Below are 18971 nucleotides of genomic sequence, written 5' to 3' on the forward strand. Positions count from 1 at the left end.
GTAATGTTTAGAAGGATAATCTTCAGCTCAGTTCGGAAGCTGAGCTGAATTTCCCTGCTAGGAATGCCCTGTCAATAGAGCTTGGAGCCCTCTGTCTCCTGGAAAGAGCCCTGGGAGCACCACCTGGGCTGAGCAGAGACAGGAATGTGGAGGAGGTGGAGATGGGGCAGGACAAGGTGCAGGAGGTGGATGGAGATGAAAGGTGTTGAGGGACAGTGAGGAGAGAAGGTAGGAGCATGGGCAGGGAGAGGCACAGGGGGAGCAGTGAAGGGACAGAGAAAGGGGTTCTTATTTGCAAGGGAAGATGAGTCAGGGAAGGGAGGAACGAAGCAAAGGAAAATCTGAGGAGGGCTGAGAAGGAAATGACAAAATTAGCCTGTGGGGATTTGCTCAGTGGGGCCCTGCTTGGGCAGCTCTGGGTGTGGAGGGGGCTGCCAGGTGCTGCTCGGCAGGGATTTGAGTCACAGCAGATCTCACCATGCCAGGGCACCGTGCTGGGCTGCAGCCAGGGAGTGCCAGGGGCAGGATTGTCCCTGGCCAGTGCCACTGTGGGCACCATCCTCTGCCCAGCCAGTGGGCTCAGGCTTTGCAAGGACAAGGAGCTGCTTTGGGAACAGTCTGACTCAGGAATCCCGTTTTATTCTCCCCCCCCCTTTGTTTTGCTGTTCTCTCCCCCCTCCTCCTTTTTCTTTGTCTGCTAATGCACAGCAGATGGGAGGAAATGCCATTTTAAATGCCACAGCATCCTGATGAAATGCGATGGGTTATGGCAATCTCGGATGAATCATGGCATTGTTTTGTGCACAGGCCCTGCTGCCCTCGCTCGGGCAGCTTCAGCTTTCTCCCTCCAGCTTTGCAAGCACACTGAGGATCATTCAGGCCTCCCCACCAGCCTGGTGGCAGGTGCCCTCCCCAACCTGGGTGTCCAAGTCACATTCATTCATTTCAACAGCTGCATTTCTGGAGGCCAAACCAAACCCAGGACACGTTGCCAGTGGTGAAACCAGTGTTTAGTTTTGAAACATCTGCTCCACATTGCCTTTGGGGACTCCAGGAGTTATTAATGATACTCAGTTCTCATGTTAGGTTCAAAAGATTTTTGCACAAGGTGGAAGAACAAGATCAAGGGAGCCTCACCTGGTGAACCACAGCCCTCCCCAGCACCTCCAGCTTAGCTCTTGGCCCCTCTGGAAAGCTGTGTCCCCACACCTGCCTCCTGCTTGGCCCCACGGCCAGGATGGACTCACAGAGCCAGACCTGAGAGCTGTGATGTGGCTGCTTGCTGTTGAGGCTTTGCTTGGGGTGATCAGATCATTTCCCCTCAGCTATGAGGCAGGCATCGAATAATATTGACTCACTCTCTGGCAGCTTGCTGCCAGATGAGAAGGAGCAGCTCAGAAGTGAAAAGAAAAATATTAAAATGTATATATATACCCATATCCCAACAGCTCCATCACTGGAACTCAGAATGACCCAGCCCTTTTAGTTTCAAACTAATTAACTGGGGGGAAAAAAGTCACCTCTGAGCCTGCGGAATATAAAGCAGTCTTTTAAATTTGGTAGCTGAAAGAACAGATTTGAGAACTCCAACGAGCAGAAGACGTGACATTAACATTTTGTTGCAATATGCTTAACAGCCTCGGTTGGAAGTGTCTCTGGCTGTGTCTCACTGCCTGTGTGTCTGCTGGCGTGGCAGATAGCGCTGGCACTGAACATCGAGTAGCATTAGGCCATTTAATTTCTCATTTTTTTGGGGAGCAGATCCAAGGCACATGGATGCAGTGAGCAGAAGGGCTGTTGTTATTAACCAGCCCCCAGCCCAGCCCTGCTTTCCCCCTGCTCTCCTTTGTAAGCCTATCCCTGTTAAAAGGCCTGGCAGCCTCGCCTGCAGCACGGCCAACACCAACAGCCACAACAGCTCTGCTGTGTTGATCCAGGACTCAGCAGCTCTACCTGGGAGGAGAGGGAAGGGGCTCTGTTTGCCTTCATGAACTCGGGGATCTGGGGTATTATTTTTCTCCCATCGGGCATCCTTTGCTGCTCCCACTGAAGTCCAAAGGTGTGGGGCAGGAAAAGGGGAAGGAGGCAGCAGGGGAGGCAGGGGCTGCTTGTGCTGGGGTCCTGCTGTGGACTTGAGCTGTGGTTTGTGGTTTGAAGCTCAGCATCCTGAGCTTCCTCAGCTCCATTCTGAGCAGAGAAAAACTCTTGCTCCTTGTTAAGTGCCACAATATGAGACTGGGAAAGGAGGAACCACCCCTTGTTTTTCAGCAGCCCCACTGCTGTGGCTGTATCCTATTGCTTTGCCTCAGGATACTTCCCTGTTGCTTGTGCGCCCACTAGACCAGCAGCATTTGTCCCCCCAGCCTGGCAGTCTCTGTCCCACAGTCCCTGACCATAACCACCACTTGGGGCCAGCTGGTTTGCTCTGAATTCTCCCTGTGTACAGTCTGGGAGGCTGGGGAAGAGAGGAAGGCTCAGCAGGATGGATCACCCAGGGGAGCATCACTGTGCTGCAGCATGGCCCACCACCCTCCCTGTGGCACCATCCTGGTGGGGCACAGCCATGTGCCAGCAGTGGGGATGCAGCAATCTGAAAACAGGGTTAAAAACAGAGAAAGAAAAAAAAGAATTTAGACCTCTCATTCTGAGGGTTTCTGCTTTGTGCATTAGCATCCCTTCCTGGTCCCCTTGTGCCTGAATGTGGCTGCTGGGCACGAGAGAGCCCCATTAATGGGCTCTTGATGTGTGTTTATTTCGTTTAGCACATCCTGAGAGCCCTGGTAAGAGCTCAGAGACGTTCATTACGCTGATTGCTTTCCCTGCTTATGAAGATGGAAAAAGCCACAGTGGTTAAAGGAGTGGAGTGGACAGATGCCAGAAGCTTTAGTGCTCTGGGCAGCCATGGAGGCCTCCTTCCTTAGGAGTTTTGCCTCAGGAAGAGGAGGAGAGTTTGAGAAGAACACGGCTCCCCTGGGACCTGCACTCAGTGACCAAGTGGCTCTGGTTTGAGAGGGGACCCCACAAGGGACATGACACCCTGCAAGGGTCTACCCTGCTCTGGCAGGGCTCATCTGAAGGCAGGGGAGACCTGTGTGAGCACATCCAGCATGAGCCTTGCCTCGTGTCACAGAGCTGCCAGCCCTTCCTGATGCTTGTGGCATGAGCGGCCAGGGCAATGGTCCTGCTCACAGCATCCTCATCCTCTAAAAGTGTGAGTGCTGAGCCAGCCCAAACCCTCTGCCCCTGCCCAGCAGAGGCAGCCACACAAGGGTGGGTGGGTGTCCCAGCACAGGCTCTGCCCTCTCCCAGACAGGAAGGTGGGCAGGATGGAAAGCTCCTGCTCCTGATACCCAAACCTGTCAGCTCCTGGGCTTCCCAGGTGAACTGTGAGGAACTTTGCTTCTGCTCAAGTGGGACACACTGGCTCCAAGCACATTCTCTAAATTAATGTAACTTTGATGTACCAGAAAAACTCAAGTTTAAGGCAGGAGCAACATGTACATCTGTGCTTGTGAAGAAGTAATTTGTGAGGGGACCAGATTTGGACCTGCACTGATGGGTACAGCCAAGATGAACCTCTGTAGCAACATTAGTGTCTGTTCTCCCTGCCTTGCTGAGGGGGCAGCATGGCCAGAGATGCCATGTTTATCTGTGTATGACAACAATATGCAGGAATTGCAAACAGATTTTTGCCTTATCTTGCTCGAGGGTTGTTGCAGTACAAGGATTTATTTTGGCTTTTCTGCCAAAAAAATGTATGCAGAGATTCCACCAAAGCACATCTATATATGTTTCTCTTGGGAACAGAAGAAAACCATTATCTGAAAAAGCCCTGCACTGTTATTAATCTCTGGAGCTTTATCCAAGTTTCATTAGGAATCTGGACATACTTGAAATGGCTTTCAGATAAAGCTGAATGAATCTCTCTGTGTCTCAGAGGCTGATGCAGCTTAATTTCCTAGCTGAGATTTGGGTGGGTTGGGAATTGGGTAGGAGATTTTCAGCCACCTAAACCGGGAAGGAGGGAGTGCCTTAAAGCAACCCAACCTGAGTGACTTGCAGGCACTTTCCATGGCTTGCTGGGAGTGTAGGGTGAGCAGGGATGTTCTTGGTAGAGGGAGGCTCTTCCTTGAACTTGAGATTGCCTTGGAGACTCCAGACTCATGGGGCAGGAGAGCTGGGAGAGCCCATCCTGCAGGGTTGCACAGCCTCCCCTGATCCCTGGGAGCAAAAGACCAAAGCAGGGATGCTGGAATGAGGAGGGTGCTGAATGCACTCCCCTGCCTTCCCTGGAGCACGGGTCCTGGAGGTGGCCACCTAAAGCCACAGCCAGCCTGCCAGCCCTGGTAAGCCACAAGAGGGTGACAAAGTGCCATCCTGTGCTGTGGTGGCCCAGGACAAACCCAAAGGTGTCCCGGGCTGGCAGAGGACAGTGATCCCCTTTGGAGGGCAACCAGAGACTCTTGGAAAGTCCTCGATGAAGTCCTGGATGGAAGGGAGTGCTGGCTGGAAATTGCATGCTGGTACTGAGAAGCTGGGGACTTTTTATTCCACCTAGCTTTAGTTAGCATCAGTTCTGGCATCAGCAAGCCATTTTTGCTGCCAAAAGCAGGGGGGGAACTCCCCAAAATTGCTGTAGCAGACAAGGAGAGAAGCCTTGCCCTTGCTCCCCCTTGGTGGTCTAATGTGAAACCCATGTTTTATAGTAATTTTGGAAAAGCAGAGAGCTGCTCCATGGCTGTTTTTTGTGCTCATGGAGAACTCATGACCAGCCAAACCTGCACCTTCCAGTGCTCCAAACATGCTGGGTGCTCATGGACATGGATTGGTGGAGGAGCTGCCTGAACTCAGACAAGGATGGGATGGAGGCAGCTTGGTGCCACTGGACAGGATGCTCCAGGAGCATCTGTGCCACCTGAAGTGATACTGAATAGGGAAGATGCTCCTGTTCCTCTTCTTTCTGCTTGGGATGTCCCCAAGGTGCCAGTGTGTGGTCACCCTGGACGTGTCACACCTCACAGGCCTTCTGCCTACGGCCACGTACTGCCGGGGGTCTGTTGCAGATCCCAGCCCTTGTGGCCTTCCCTGGGAAGAACCAGTGGCCCCTTCTGCCTCTTCTCCCTCCCTCTGAGACAGCAGCGTTGCCCATGGTGTGGTGTGGTCAGACTGGAGAGCTTCCTGCAGGATGATCTTTGCAATTCTGTGTCCAGAAGGCACTGTCCAAGACAGGAGATTGCAGTGCTCTGGGAGGTTTCCAAGCCCCAGTCTCACCCTCCTTGTGTCCCAGGAGGCTGGAGCAGCGAGTGAGGCATCTCCAGCCTGGAGTGCCAGCCAGCTCCCTTGGAGCTTCATCTGGGCTGGGATGGAAGAGCCTGCAGTGCAGCACACAGGAGGTTGGCTCTGCCAGCCTCTGATCTTATCTGGCTGCTGAGGGCTGGCCCTGCCTGGCTGGAGAGCTGGGCAACATTTTCCCATAGAGTGTGGGTTCCTTTTACCCCTCATGCTGTTGCAGGAATGCACATATGGATATGGTATATTGGGATGTATATTATGGATATGGTATATTGGGATGTATATTTGCAAATCTCCTCGCTTCTGGCTGTTTGTGTTGTTATTGGTAAATAGGGGACAAAGGGGTGATTACCCCTAAGTGCTTTGGGAGGTGCACATGTGGCAGGAACATGGGGTGATGTGAAGGAGGGAGAGTGTGAGCCTGAGTAACACAGGCTTTTCCTTGCAGCTGCAACTTCTTCACTGAGTTTACACTCCAAGGAGATTCTTCTCTGTTCTCTTTAAATACTAGAAGTAATTAGAAGCTGCTTATGAGTAATTGCTTGGACTAAGGAGTCTGGTTTCATTTAAGTGGTTGGTATGAAACGCCTGATGGTTTGGTAGGGAAAAAAGTAAGAAAGACTCCTCTTTCAGGCTCCCAGGAGCTGCCATGGGGTTAAAGCCCACCTTTCCTCACCCATCTGGGACTGTGAAGCCCCCCAAGAAGGAGGTGGGAGAAAACATTTTCTTCCTTGAGAAGGGTGGGGAAGGTGGAAGAGGGGCTGGTTATGCCAAAACTAACGGGGCCAGGGTTTTTCAGAGAGAAACAGCTGATCCCACGCTTACCTTCAGTCCCACAGCAACACACAGGAACATTTTCTGTCCCTCCCCAAGGCAGAGCTGTGAAAGCCCAAAGCCAATGTTAACGACTGGCTTGTAACACGCTGGCTTTTACTGACCTCAGTGAAAATTGTGACAATAAATCTGCCTCAGGCTCCAGTCGTTAAGTTGTCCTCAATACCACAAAAATCCCTGCAGATTTGGTGTTTACTTTGGCCCTGCAGACGCTGTGCTCTGTTTCAGTGTTAATGGCAGGGGAGATTTTCGGGGCTTGGCCACGGGTTTGGCGGATGGAGGGAGCGGATGGAGGGAGCTCGGTGCCTTCAGCACATTTTATCAGCTTCTCCATCCGTGGGCAGATGAAACACTGCGAGTCAGGCGGGGTGAGAAGAGATTTCCCAACAGGGTAAGCAGGCATTTGGAGGCAGGAGGAGTGTGGGAACTGCAAGGGAGAGGAAGGTTTGGGACCTGGGCTGGGGAAAGCTCTGTTCCCTTCTCCCGGCCGAGAGCTCAGGCTGAGGGGCAGGACCATGTGCGTGGCATCTCCTTGCACAAGCTTGCTATTTATCCCCCTCCTCATGCTGGAGGCAAATCCTGATGCATCCCAGAGACCATCCTAGAGATGTGGTGCTGAGGAGCTGGACCAGGGCTGACCTGCGCAGCCGTTCCCACGTTATCCTCCATCCCAGGGCTCTGGTCACCTAGCAACTGTGCATCAGATCGCACAGCAGCCTGAAATAAATGGTGTTCAGCAGGACTGCGAACCCTGCCGGGCCCCACATCCGCATCCCCACTGCTGCAGCCTCGGCTCTGGCAGCTCTGCAGTTGCCAGCACACAGTCTGTCATGTGCTGCCAGGGCAGCTACATAATCCGTGCTCATGCTTTCCCCTTCCTGAATCCCCTCCATCATCCCGGATTTAAGCCAGTCCTGTGGCACCTGGTACACTGGGAGCTGCTTTCAGCATATTTGAGAATCAACTTCTCTCAGGGAGGGATCCCAACCCTGCCTTGACTTGGAGATGTATCCCCTGTTTGCATTTAGCTTGGTGTTTAGGGGAGCTGAATATGGGTTATACCTTTCCATTTATAGTTTTAGCAAAGCATGATTGGATTTTGTTCCAGTCATTTTTTATCTTGACTAAAATGTCGGTTTTGAAGACCTATTATTAGCAATTTTTTGTATAGCTTCTGGATTACTGCAGATAATCATGAATCACCCTCTGCAGTATTGATATAGGTACTCAAAGCCTCCCAACAACCACCCTGTAAGTTATGCCTGTGATTACAAGCAGAATACCCTCAATGGTAACAGGTGGGATTGGAATATGGGGATGATGCTCCACATCCAGTGTCTGCAGAGCACATTTCTCCAACAGAGCACATTTCTCCTCCTGTGTGTGGCAGGAGCCCTGGTACACATGCTGTGGGTCCCAGCTCCAGCTCCCAGTTCCAGCTTGGCACTTTGCTTCCAGCCCCTTCCAACCCCTTCTCAACATTTGTCCTGCTGGGTGCCCATGTTGCCTTACATGATCTATCAGTGCAGGTTTGGTGCCTTCTCTTTAGGAAACTGCATCTCTTTGCTTGATCTGGTGGTTCTACTGGTGCCTGTGGGCAACTGCCTGCACTGGAGTGAGCACAGCTCACCCTCACCCATGGCTCCAGGAGGAGGCTGCTCCAGGCCCCTCTGCTTTGGAATGAAGTTATTTGCACCCTTCACAAAGTCTTAGAATCATTAAGTTTGGAAAAGCCCTCTAAGATCATCACATCCAGCCATTAACCCAGAACTGGCAGTTTCACTCCTAAGCCATGTCCCTAAGCACCAAATCTATATGTTGTTTCAACACTTCCAGGGATGGTGATTCCACCACTTCCCTGGGCAGCCTGTTTCAATGCTTCACTACCCTTTCAGTGAAGAAATTTTTCTCAACATCCAATCTAAACCTCCCCTGGCAAAATCTCACCCTGCAGAGTTTGTCTGCAAATGCCATGTGCTGCCTCTGAGGAATCACTCCTGGAGCTTTCTGTTTGAGTGAAATACTCCAGTGTTGTCCTCAGTAAATTCAGCTGAGAGAAACTGGGTTTTATTCTCATTATTCTGCTCTGTTTCCCATTCAGGAGGGAGGAATACAAGCTCCAAAGTTTAATCCTAGATTTCTCTGCTGACAGAGCTCACTGCACAGCCAGAAAAGGAAGCTCTGCTGGGCTTTGGGCACAGCTGATACAGCACCATGGTTGTCCTGGACCTCTTCTCTGCTGATTTAAGGTCTATAGGGTGTCTGGGTTTAAATCAGGACCTTCTGGTTTGACTCCTCTTGGGAAGCAATAGCAACAGCAAGGCTGCTGTGTTACAAACCCAGGGCGAAGGGAAACCCAGGGTGCTCGGTGTTCAAAGCTCCATTCCCTCATATTTTGCTTTCCACCCTGGTAAAATGTCTGTGGGCACCCTGGGCCTTCGAAGAAACTTCAAAGGAGGCAGCACACCCTCTTCTGTTAGCACTGAAGACTGATGAATAATAGAGTGGACCCACCCACTTGTACTTTAATCTGTCATGTTCTATGGAAATTAAGCCTTTCTTTTACAAGAAGGCAATTTGTGCTCTTGGCATCCTGGGTGAGAAAGAGCTCTCATCTCCTGCTGGATTATTGATACCTTTTGTATTAAGCAATGCAGCGTCTAATTGGGCTCCTTGCCTGTTCTGAACCACTCCCCAGACACTGCTCAACAGCACAGAGACCTTTGGAAAGGGTGGGGGCAGGAGCTTCCAGCTCCTGTGCCCAGGGCTGGCTGCTGCCTGCAGGGATGGGTGAGCAGCTGTGGGGCCTGGCTGGATGTGCTCTCCTGCTCCAGCAGCGTGGTTGTGGACAGCCTTGATGTCAAACTCTTTGAAATGCCACTCCTGAGCTTTCTGACTCTGTCTCCTGCCAGGATGGAAAACAACCCCTGGTGCTGGGGAGCAGCAGCATCTCTGTCATGGCCCCCAGGTGCTGAGGAAACACATCCTGGATAAACAGGGGGCTGTTTGCCTGAAGGGGGTACAGGTGTGAGCCCTGCTGGCACGGGCAGGTGTGTTTTCCTTGTGCTGAAGTGGGGTTATAAACAAGCAGGGTGCTGAGGCCATGCTGCCCTGTCCTGCTGCGAGCTCAGCAATGAGAAAGGGCTCCTTGTCTGGGGCAGGCACCTGAGCCAAGCTGGGGAGTGCTGGGCTTCACCCTGCTCGTGCTCCATGCCTTGGCCCAGGGCAGCAGGCAGAGCTCTGGGTGGGCACCCTGCCCACCGCCCTTCGCATCTCCTGCCAGCCCAAACCCACTGCCTGCCTTTGAAGAGGCTGCACCTGAAAGGGGAGATGGAATTTGAGGGCAGGCAGGAGCCAGGAGGCTGCCCAGCCCTGGGGAGAGGATGGCTGGTCCCTTGCTCTGCTGTGGCTTGGGAGGAGAGCCAGGAGCCTGGCGGGGTATCAGGAGGACAAGGAGGGGCTGGTGCTGCTCCTGTGGACCCAGGAGTTTGCAGAGTCCCTCATACCTGAAGGCCATGGCTGCTCCAGGAGGGAAGCCTGTTCAGGGGCTCCACCAAAGGTGCTGGGTTGCAGCCTGGAATGGCTTTGGGATAGGGAGACATTTGCCAGGCAGGTGCTGGGAAGAATTGCTCTTTCTTTCCCAGCCTGGGTGAGGCTGAAAGTGATGCCAGCATCTTGCATACTTTGAGGATTGAGGAGTTTCTGTGTCTCCCATGATAAATCGTGTTAGGAATGAAGGTGGGGGAGTCCAAAATCAATAAGCTGGGGAAGCCAGTGTCAGGGTCACATGGCAGTGCTGCCAGAAACCAGCTATGCTAAAAGCTTAAATCCTTCCTTCCGCTGCCTTGGGACCTTCTCTGCTTCAAAGAGAGCCCTCGGAGGCCAGGGAACTGCTGACTCTTTTTTTACACATTTTTTTAGCAAGGCTCAGTCCTTCTGGGAGGTGTCTTGTGGGCAAAGTCCACACCAGGAACCTGAGCCATGGGAGCCTGATGGGACCAGGCCATGCCCACGTGCTCTCAACCTTCCATCAAACACTTCCACACCTGGGCAGGTTCCCTATCTCCAGCCTATCCTGCCTGCAAAGCCAGACTTGAATTGCTTCCTATCACCTTGTCTGAAACCTGTGGGGATCCACATCTCCACTCATCCCTGGTTCACGGCAAAGGGAATTCTCCATCCAGACTGCCAAGCCACGACGTGAGCCCCGGGGCTCAGCTGCACAGCTCCAGCGGGGAGCACCTCGCTTCAGGGAGTGCTGGGTTTTGGGCTGCAGAAGAAGGAGCAGGACGAGGAGGGAGAGCACCCAGGCGACGTGGAAAGCTTGCCATAAGGCATGGGAAGGAGGGAGCGGTGCCAAACCCATGGGCTCCTCTCCAGCTCTTCAAAGCAAGTCGTTAGAGAGAGGAGAGGAGAAGGCGGTGAGCTGCAGTTTCCCAGAGGGTGGAGAAAAGGCAAGGGAAGGAATATTATGTGAAGGAAGGGAAGCTGATGGACTGAAGTCTCCTGAATGAGAGAGAAGGAAGAAAACAAACATGAGCAGGAAGGCGTAGAAGTAATTTCACAGGAGGATTTGCAGAATCATTTAGATTCATCATCACAGTGACCAAAAGCAGAAGAAAAATTCCTTACCCTAAGAGGAACTTTTCTTATTCAGGGCTTTTTTTTCCTATTTTGCTGGTACTGCAGGACCTGGAGAGGAGGAAGGGGAGCAGCAGTGTTTTGATGGGGAACAAATCCTGGCCAAGCCCAGCATGTGTTGTTAGAGGCTATGGTTTACATTAGAAAAGACTAATACTCTGCTATGGCTTCCAAGTGCATTTGGACGGTGATGATTATTTTCAGCTGCTCAAATGGTGTGAAATACAGGCAGGGAATTGATAAAAAAGACCATTTGGCTTCAAGAAAAAAATCCAGAGCCCCTGTCAGAGGGACAGCTGATGCTCTCCCCTCTGCTCCATAACGTGCTGCCTTGGTGGCTTTGGCATCCTGTGCCACGGCGGCTGCTGCACCGCTCCTCGTCCTTTCAGCACTGATCAGGGTTGCATAACCAGGAACTGATGCAGATTTGCTGTTTTCTCCTCCTCTTGCTCTAGCTCCCAGAGAGTGAATTATGGTGTGTTTAAAAACCTCTGAGTTTCCCCAGCTCAAACCCAAACCCTGTAATCTGGTGGAGGTCTTGCCGCAGCGGTTGTCGCTAGAAAATTGGTTTCTATCCACAGGGTCCATGTGGCCAGAGGCAGAGAGGTGCTGGGTTCTGTGTGGGAAAAATGAGGTCCTAGAGTGGGCAAAAGAATATGGAGGGCTGGTGGGGGAGAAGGCAGGGCCTGGCACTGCCTGGCAGAAATGCTGTTTGTCTGAAATGCACCAGGGAGCGAAAATCATCCTTGGGGATACCCCTGGAGGATAAGACACTGAGCAAAGACTGCTCCTGACAGGGAGAAGACCAGGACAGAACCATTCACCAGGCTGAGGACATGATGTCCAGGACCACCTGAAGGCTCCCAAAGTCAGTGGAGAAGAACTCACCCCCAGCCCCATCCTCTCCTGGGCTTGGGACTGGTGATGCCTCCAGCCTCTTTCCTTCACCACAAATTACCTGGCCAGCCCCTTCTGTCAGCCTTTCCCCCCCTTTCTAGACAAAACAACCTTTCCCCATTCCTGGGACTGCTCCCTTCTTCTCCAGACTTGCCTAGTCTCTTTCATCATGGCAATAAAAGAGTAAATGCATCACAGGCTGGCCAGGGAGAGTGGAAACCCTTAAACATCTGAGAGGCGAGAGCGACCAGAGGTGTTTTTCTGAGGCTCCCTGATGCCCTGTTAGGTCAAATGTCTTGCTCTGAAGCAGGAGAGAGGGGACTTATTAAAAACCTTTAATTTTTCTGATTTTTAAGGTCCTGTTTCAGTAGGCCGGAGGCCGAGGCGTGAGTGGGGCTGTCAGAGGGGAAGGGCAGCGAGCTGACGGGGTGCAAACAGATTGTGCAATATTTGCCTTGCACAGAGCTCCCATTGTAAAGCCTGGGAGTTCTGCTTCCAATAAATCCCCTGCCATAATGCCCCATTGATGGCAGGAGAAAGGCAGTATTGAGGGCTGAAACAGCTACGGCCTCAGGAAGGGTTAAAAAATAAAGAAAAGGGGAGGAAAAAAGTGAAAAAAAAAAAAAAGAAAGATTTGAGGCTTAGTTTTAAACTTTGCTGTGTGGCCCTCGTGGCAGATCTCAGGCACAGGGAAATATGTGGAGCCTGTTTGCATAACCCCATTTGCAGCGAGCGCTTTCGGAGCCAAAACGCAAGTGCGGCCGGAGCCGGGGGGCGGTGGGGAGAAAAAAGCAGGAAGGGCTGTGTTTATTTTCATTCTTGCCCCAGGCCACATAAAATTAATAATTTAGAAAAAAAAAAGAAAAAGGAATAATTAAATATTTGGTCAGAGAACCAGCTGTGCAAATGTGAGGAGCTGTGACAGCTGCAGGGACATGGAGGGATTTGGTCCAGGCACTGGTCAGGGTTTGATGCCCTGCAGGTTATGTTCCTGGGTGTCAAAGCACCAAAAAGGAACAGTTTGGGCTTTGGCTGGTGACTTTACCTGGTTTCTGAGTGATTCCTCAACATGGGGAGCTTGGTTCCAGCTGGGAAGGGTCTGCAGGCACCTGGAAGGCCTGGGCTGGGGTTCAGGGGTTGATGTTTTGCTGCCAGCTCCACATCCAGCACCCAGCTCACCCGATGGGCCTCCCCATCACCCTGAACTGGCAATGCCACTGCAGACCGGGCTGGGAGGGAGATTCAGTGTCCTGTGTCACAGCAGCTGGTGTGATGGGAGGAGCAGGGCTGTCCTTGCCAGGGCAGATGCAGGACCAAAGCAGGCAGGGTCTGCTGGCTGGATCAGCACTCCCAGCCGGGCCGCCTGCCAGGGGAAATCTCCCCATTGTGCAACATGCTGGAGCTCTCCAAGGAAGCTCCTGGCTCTTGAGACATCTCTGAGTGAGGCTGGACGAGTGACTGCCTTGAATTAAGAGCGGTTGAGGGGGTGCCTGCAGGCCATGAGTACTTTTTCCATCCCCAGACCTTGTGATGCATTAATCACTCTCAGAGCAGCTGTGCAGACAGCTTAAATCGTCCTGACCCCAAAACTCCAGACTTGTCATTTCTTCCTCCTCCTCCTCCCTGCTAGCCACTCCCTTCTCCTGCCTCTGTCCTGATGTCAGTGGGGCTGCTTGGAGGGTGCCATTGCACCCCATTTCCTGGGATCTAGAGTGTTCTCACTATATCCCTTGCTGCCTTTCACCCTTTTATCATTTCTTGGAGGAGCACCCAGAAGGTGTCCATGTGCTGCTGAGACCCAGCCAGCTTCACCCAGTGAACCTTCTGAGCAGGGTCACTGCCAACAGATTCACTATTTATTCACCCTTTGGCTCTTGGAAAAGCTCCCTCAGCTGAGTTAACCCTGCTGTTTCCTCCCCAGACCTGGGACCAGCTTGGACCCATCACTGATTGAACTGAGCCAGCTGCCCTGGATGGCACAGAAGGTCCCCTGCCCGTGTCAGCATGTCCCCAGGTTCCTGCTGCCACCTCCTTGCCTCCTTCCACCCTCTGAGCTTTGGCCACTGACAGCAGCTGAAGCTCAGGATGACTCTCCCAGCCTGTGCCTCCTCATCCTGAGGGTGTGAGCTGGATGTGCCCCACCACACGCCTGTGCAGCAGCAAATCACACACCCAGGAGGTGCTTGGCTCTGCTTTGCCCCTCAGAGGTGGGATCCAGCCCTGCTCCTCGTAGGGGGGCTCCAGATCCACTCCTGTGGCCACACATCCCTCCTGCTGCCCCCTCCTGCACCTCCCTCCTGCTCATCCCCTGGCCCCGAGCAAGACACAGTTTATCAGTGATCTGTGTTGCCTTCAACACAGTTTCTCTGCCATGTCTCAGGCCTGACATCTTCAATTTCCTCTCTCATCTGTAACACTCACCCAAATGGGCCATTATTTATTATTTGGGAAGAGCTCTGATTACAAGCCCTGGCAATAACTCTGCTTTGGGGTGTGTGCAGAGCCATGTGTGCAGGAGAACACAGGACCCAGGAGATTTGGTTCCCCCGCCTCTATTTCCCTTCAGCCAGGTCCAAGTTTTTCAAGGAGGAGGATATTGTTCAAAACTAAAGGTGTTGGGGAAGAAAAGGGAGACAAGTGGTGGGAAGGAGTGAGGGAAAGTGAGAAGAGAATTGGGTGGAGGAAATGAGAGATGAACCCCTGGGGATTAATCAAAGCTCACTGAAGGGCTCAGCCCAGCCCTTCTGAGCTGTCGAGTGAGCAGGGGTTGCTGCCAGCAGGGAAAAGCACAGAACACAGTGATCCCTCCCTGCCTCCTGCTCTGTCCCCTGCACCCCTCCCTGTGCTCCTGCAAGGCCCTGAGCCCTGGCTGGAGCTGGTCCTGGTCCCTGTCCTTGACGCCATCCTTTCTGCCTGTGTCTAAAGGGAGCCCCTGGGAGTGAGGAGCCTGGTGATCCCTCCTCCCCGCTCCTCCATGGTGCCCAGGGTCCTAGGGAGCAGGCTGGCGTGGGGCAGGGGGGACACCTGGGGACAGGAGGGTCAGTGGAAGGACAGGGAGTGTGGGAAGGAGATGTGTAGGGAGCCATGGAGCCATCTGTCTCATCTGCTCTTCTGAGCCAGTTCTGAAGGCAGAGCCCTCCCAGCCCTCAGTGAGCCCCACCACAGCCCTGCAGTTGTAAAGGCAGGTGGGGTGGCTGGGCTGGGGGCTGCTGGGTGCCCACTGTACTGGGACCCCTTAGGTCTCCATCAGTTTGGGACTGCAAACAGCCACAGGGCTCAGCTCCCAGCTCTGACAGGGGGTTGTGCTCAATATCCCCTTTCCTGGGCCGTGTCCTTGGCTGGGAAAGTGCAGGGACAAGAGGCATACCAGGCACGAGGGCTCCCTGATGGATGCTGGCCCTGCAGAAGGAATTGCACAGGGCCATTGCTCATCTCTGCCATCCCCCTCCCTGAAGCATCAGGGCATTGGTCCCCTGTCCCAGCACCCCAAGCTCAGATCTGTACCCCTGCACTGGCAGAAGTCTCTGGTTCCCACCAAACCTTGCCCTTCTCATGTGACAATGGCCTTTTGCTGCCTTAGTTTCCCTCCTTGGAAAACGTGTGCAGCAGCACCCACTACTCAGTGCTCTACAAGTCCCAGGATGGTTTCATTAACACTGGGGAAGTTCAAACAAGTTTTTGCAGCTTCTCCTAGTTCAGGATTTCTTTGGATGACGATCCCGTCAGTGTGGGGAGCCGGCCCCAACCATCCCTCCCAGATAGAGATCCAGCTCTCCCTGATGCCCTGCCGGGCTGGATGCTGCGGGGGCTTCAGCTGAGCATCCCACCAAGGGCCCTGATCCGAGCATCGGAGGCTCAGGGAATGCCACGCTCAGGAAGGACCCCGCATGCCCTGGGGCTTCCCAGCTTTTTGCTGGAGCCGCTGAGCTGGGAGGGGCCGAGCCGGCGGCTCCCCATAAACCTGGCGGCTCAGACAGCTCCTGACAGATGTTGGGACCGTGCCTCGGAGCGGAGGCTGGGAAAGGAGAGGGCGGCTCCTGCCCGAGAGCTCGGAGGAGAGCTCGGCACCCCTGGCTTGAACTTTAGCACCCTCTTCCGCAGGAGTTTAACGAGGAGCCGGCTGGAGACCGGGCAGGCGCAGGGCTGGAGCGGGCGAGGAGCCGCAGAAACTTTGTCTGAGGAGGATTTTGTGGAGCTCTCCATAAAGGCAGAAAGCCCCAGGAAGGCAGGAAGTGTTTGCAGCGCTCGGGACGCTGGTGAGCGGCCCCGGGCCCGTGCTGCCGTGCAGATGTGCGCGATTGGAGCGGCGCTGGGCTCGTTTTCCTTTGACTGAAGGCGACCCAGCCCCGGCGGATTAAGCTCTTTGTGTGCACGCCAGTGTGCCTGGATGGAAGCTGCTCCCGCAAAACCGGCTCTGAGGGGTGCGGGGAGCATCCTCTAGGGCAGGGAGGGGGAGCCCTCCTGTTTTCGTGGCTCTGGGGCGATGCTGGGACAGTAACACCCTCGGCAGGCAGCACAGCGCTTCGGGATGGCCGTCTATGCCCTCACGGGCTTCTCGCTCGTCAGCCTGCTCAGCTTTGGCTATTTGTCCTGGGACTGGATGAAGCCCAGTTTGGTGGCTGATGTGGCCACAGACCCCATGGAGAAATCACCGCCTCCCACCTTCACCAGGCCACCCCACATTATCTTCATTCTGACTGACGACCAGGGCTACCACGATATCGGCTACCATGGCTCAGATATCCAGACACCGACGCTGGACAGGCTGGCAGCAGAGGGTGTGAAGCTGGAGAACTACTACATCCAGCCCATCTGCACCCCGTCCCGGAGCCAGCTGATAACTGGCAGGTAAGCCAGGGCCTGCTCACAGCCTGCTCATGTCCCCCTTTGGTCCCTTCTCTGAGGGGCTTAACCCCAGCTTGCTGCCAGAGCGATGCCCTGGTGGATTGGCAGAGGATGGAGATCCTCCAGCACATCTGGATTTCTCTAGAAAGCTTCCTGTGTGAATAGTTGATTTCCACACAGGATAAAGAGTGGCACATGGCAAGAGCAAAAACGTGGATGCTGCTGGGTGATGGATGACACTTTGGGAGAGGGTGGTCTCTGGTCAGGAGGTGTTTGGTGCTGGGCAAGGAGCTGTGTCCCCATGACACACTGACCCTTGGAGATTTGCTGTGAGGCCCTTGGTCTGTGCTTTGCCTGTATGTGTGTTCAGTGCTGCACTGACCAGCACAGGCTGGATGTTGCTCCATTGCCCTCTCCCATGGCAGCACAGTCAGATGTCCCCTTATCCTGGGCCATTCTGCCTTCTGGGATAGGTGGGACTTTCTCTGGAGCAGTGCTGTGTGGTCAGCACTCCCTGTAGGAGGCAGATCCCACCAGACCACCTCCTGCTGAGGAGTGGGCCCAGGGAGGTGCCCATGGATGTGGTCACCAACTGCCTGGGGTGATGGAACTCACCACTGTCCAAGCAAAGGCCTCCCTTTTCTCCTGATGGTTCTTGAGGAGTCCCAGACATCTTTGTGGTGTGCAAAGCAGGGGAGGACAGATGGTGGGGACATTCAGGTGGGGCATTATGACCCCCCTTGTTTGTGCTACCCAGCCCTGACACAGCCCAGCCACCTCCTGAGGCTGGCAGCAGGGGGGACAAACGCTGGTGGCATTTTTGTGAGATGTCTGCTGAGCCTCTCTCTGGGTTCTTTGCATCTACTTTTGGTACTTACAGACAGATGAGGAGCTCCCTGTCCCTGGCTGGAGCTTGCTTCATTGGGCTGGGTTGGGTGACACGGAAATCTGCATTTGTTTTGAGTTTCCAACACATAAAGTGCCATCACATCCTCACCCAGTGCTGCTCCTCATCACCATTGCTTTCCTCTGGCTCTTCCTCCTGGCAGGTACCAGATCCACACAGGATTGCAGCACTCCATCATCCGCCCTCGGCAGCCCAACTGCCTGCCCCTGGACCAGGTCACCCTGCCGCAGAAGCTGCAGGAAGCCGGCTACTCCACGCACATGGTGGGCAAGTGGCACCTGGGCTTCTACAAGAAAGAGTGCCTGCCCACTCGCCGGGGCTTTGACACCTTCCTGGGCTCCCTGACAGGCAACGTGGATTACTACACCTACGACAACTGCGACGGGCCTGACGTCTGCGGCTACGACCTGCACGAGGGGGAGGACGTGGCGTGGGACCAGAGCGGGAAATATTCCACCTTCCTCTACGCCCAGCGGGTCAGCAAGATCCTGGCATCTCACAGCCCCAAGGAGCCCATCTTCATCTACGTGGCCTTCCAAGCGGTGCACACGCCCCTGCAGTCCCCCAAGGAGTACATCTACCGCTACCGCTCCATGGGCAACGTTGCCCGCCGCAAGTACGCGGCCATGGTCACCTGCATGGACGAAGCGGTCAAGAACATCACCTGGGCCCTCAAGAAGTATGGGTACTATGACAACAGTGTGATCGTGTTCTCCACGGATAACGGTGGGCAGACCTTCTCCGGAGGAAGCAACTGGCCACTCCGGGGTCGCAAAGGGACGTACTGGGAAGGGGGAGTGCGGGGCATTGGTTTTGTGCACAGTCCCCTGATCAAGCGCAAGCGTAGGACAAGCTGGGCGCTGGTTCACATTACAGACTGGTACCCTACTCTGGTCAGCCTGGCCAGGGGCAACCTGAGCAATGTCCAAGGCTTGGATGGCTACGATGTCTGGCCTGCTATCAGTGAGGGTAAGGAGTCGCCACGCACCGAAATCCTGCACAACATTGACCCCTTGTACAACCATGCCAAGTATGGCTCCTTGGAGGACGGCTTTGGCATCTGGAACACGGCTGTGCAAGCTTCCATCCGGGCTGGGGAGTGGAAGCTCCTCACTGGCGACCCAGGATACAGCGACTGGATACCCCCACAGACCCTGACCAACTTCCCAGGGAGCTGGTGGAACCTGGAGCGTCTCACCGATGGCCCGAGGAAGTCCGTGTGGCTCTTCAACATCACCGCCGACCCCTACGAGCGCTACGACCTCTCAGAGCAGCGGCCAGACGTGGTCAGGAGCCTCCTGCTGAGGCTGGTGCACTACAACCGCACGGCCATCCCGGTGCGCTACCCTGCCGAGAACCCCCGCGCTCACCCCGACTTCAACGGCGGTGCCTGGGGACCTTGGGCCACTGAGGATGAGGAGGAGGAGTGGGAAGGAGGCCGGGAGTCCCTGAAAGGCAGGACCAAGAAGAAGAAGAAGAAGTGCAAGATCTGCAAGCTGCGCTCCTTTTTCCGCAAGCTGAACACCAGGCTCATGTCCAACCGCATCTGACAGGA

The 18971-nt window shown here is 54.2% G+C and overlaps 1 protein-coding gene across 1 annotated transcript; it reads left to right on the top strand.

Annotated features, from left to right (window-relative positions):
- Positions 1-16192: 16192 nt before the first annotated feature.
- ARSI (arylsulfatase family member I) lies at positions 16193-18971 on the top strand. The gene is made up of 2 exons (XM_064725063.1): positions 16193-16512; positions 17559-18971. The coding sequence occupies exons 1-2, from the start codon at positions 16193-16195 to the stop codon at positions 18964-18966; spliced, it is 1728 nt and encodes a 575-aa protein (XP_064581133.1). The 3' UTR covers positions 18967-18971.

Source organism: Zonotrichia leucophrys, chromosome 13 (assembly GCF_028769735.1).
Source record: "Zonotrichia leucophrys gambelii isolate GWCS_2022_RI chromosome 13, RI_Zleu_2.0, whole genome shotgun sequence".
Classification (NCBI taxonomy): Eukaryota; Metazoa; Chordata; class Aves; order Passeriformes; family Passerellidae; genus Zonotrichia; species Zonotrichia leucophrys.

Excerpts from the sequence above, each read along its gene's own strand:
- ARSI (XM_064725063.1), top strand. The coding sequence starts at position 16,193 with ATGGCCGTCTATGCCCTCACGGGCTTCTCGCTCGTCAGCCTGCTCAGC. Across the intron at positions 16,513-17,558 it reads AGCCAGCTGATAACTGGCAG|GTACCAGATCCACACAGGAT; the intron begins GTAAGCCAGGGC and ends TCCTCCTGGCAG.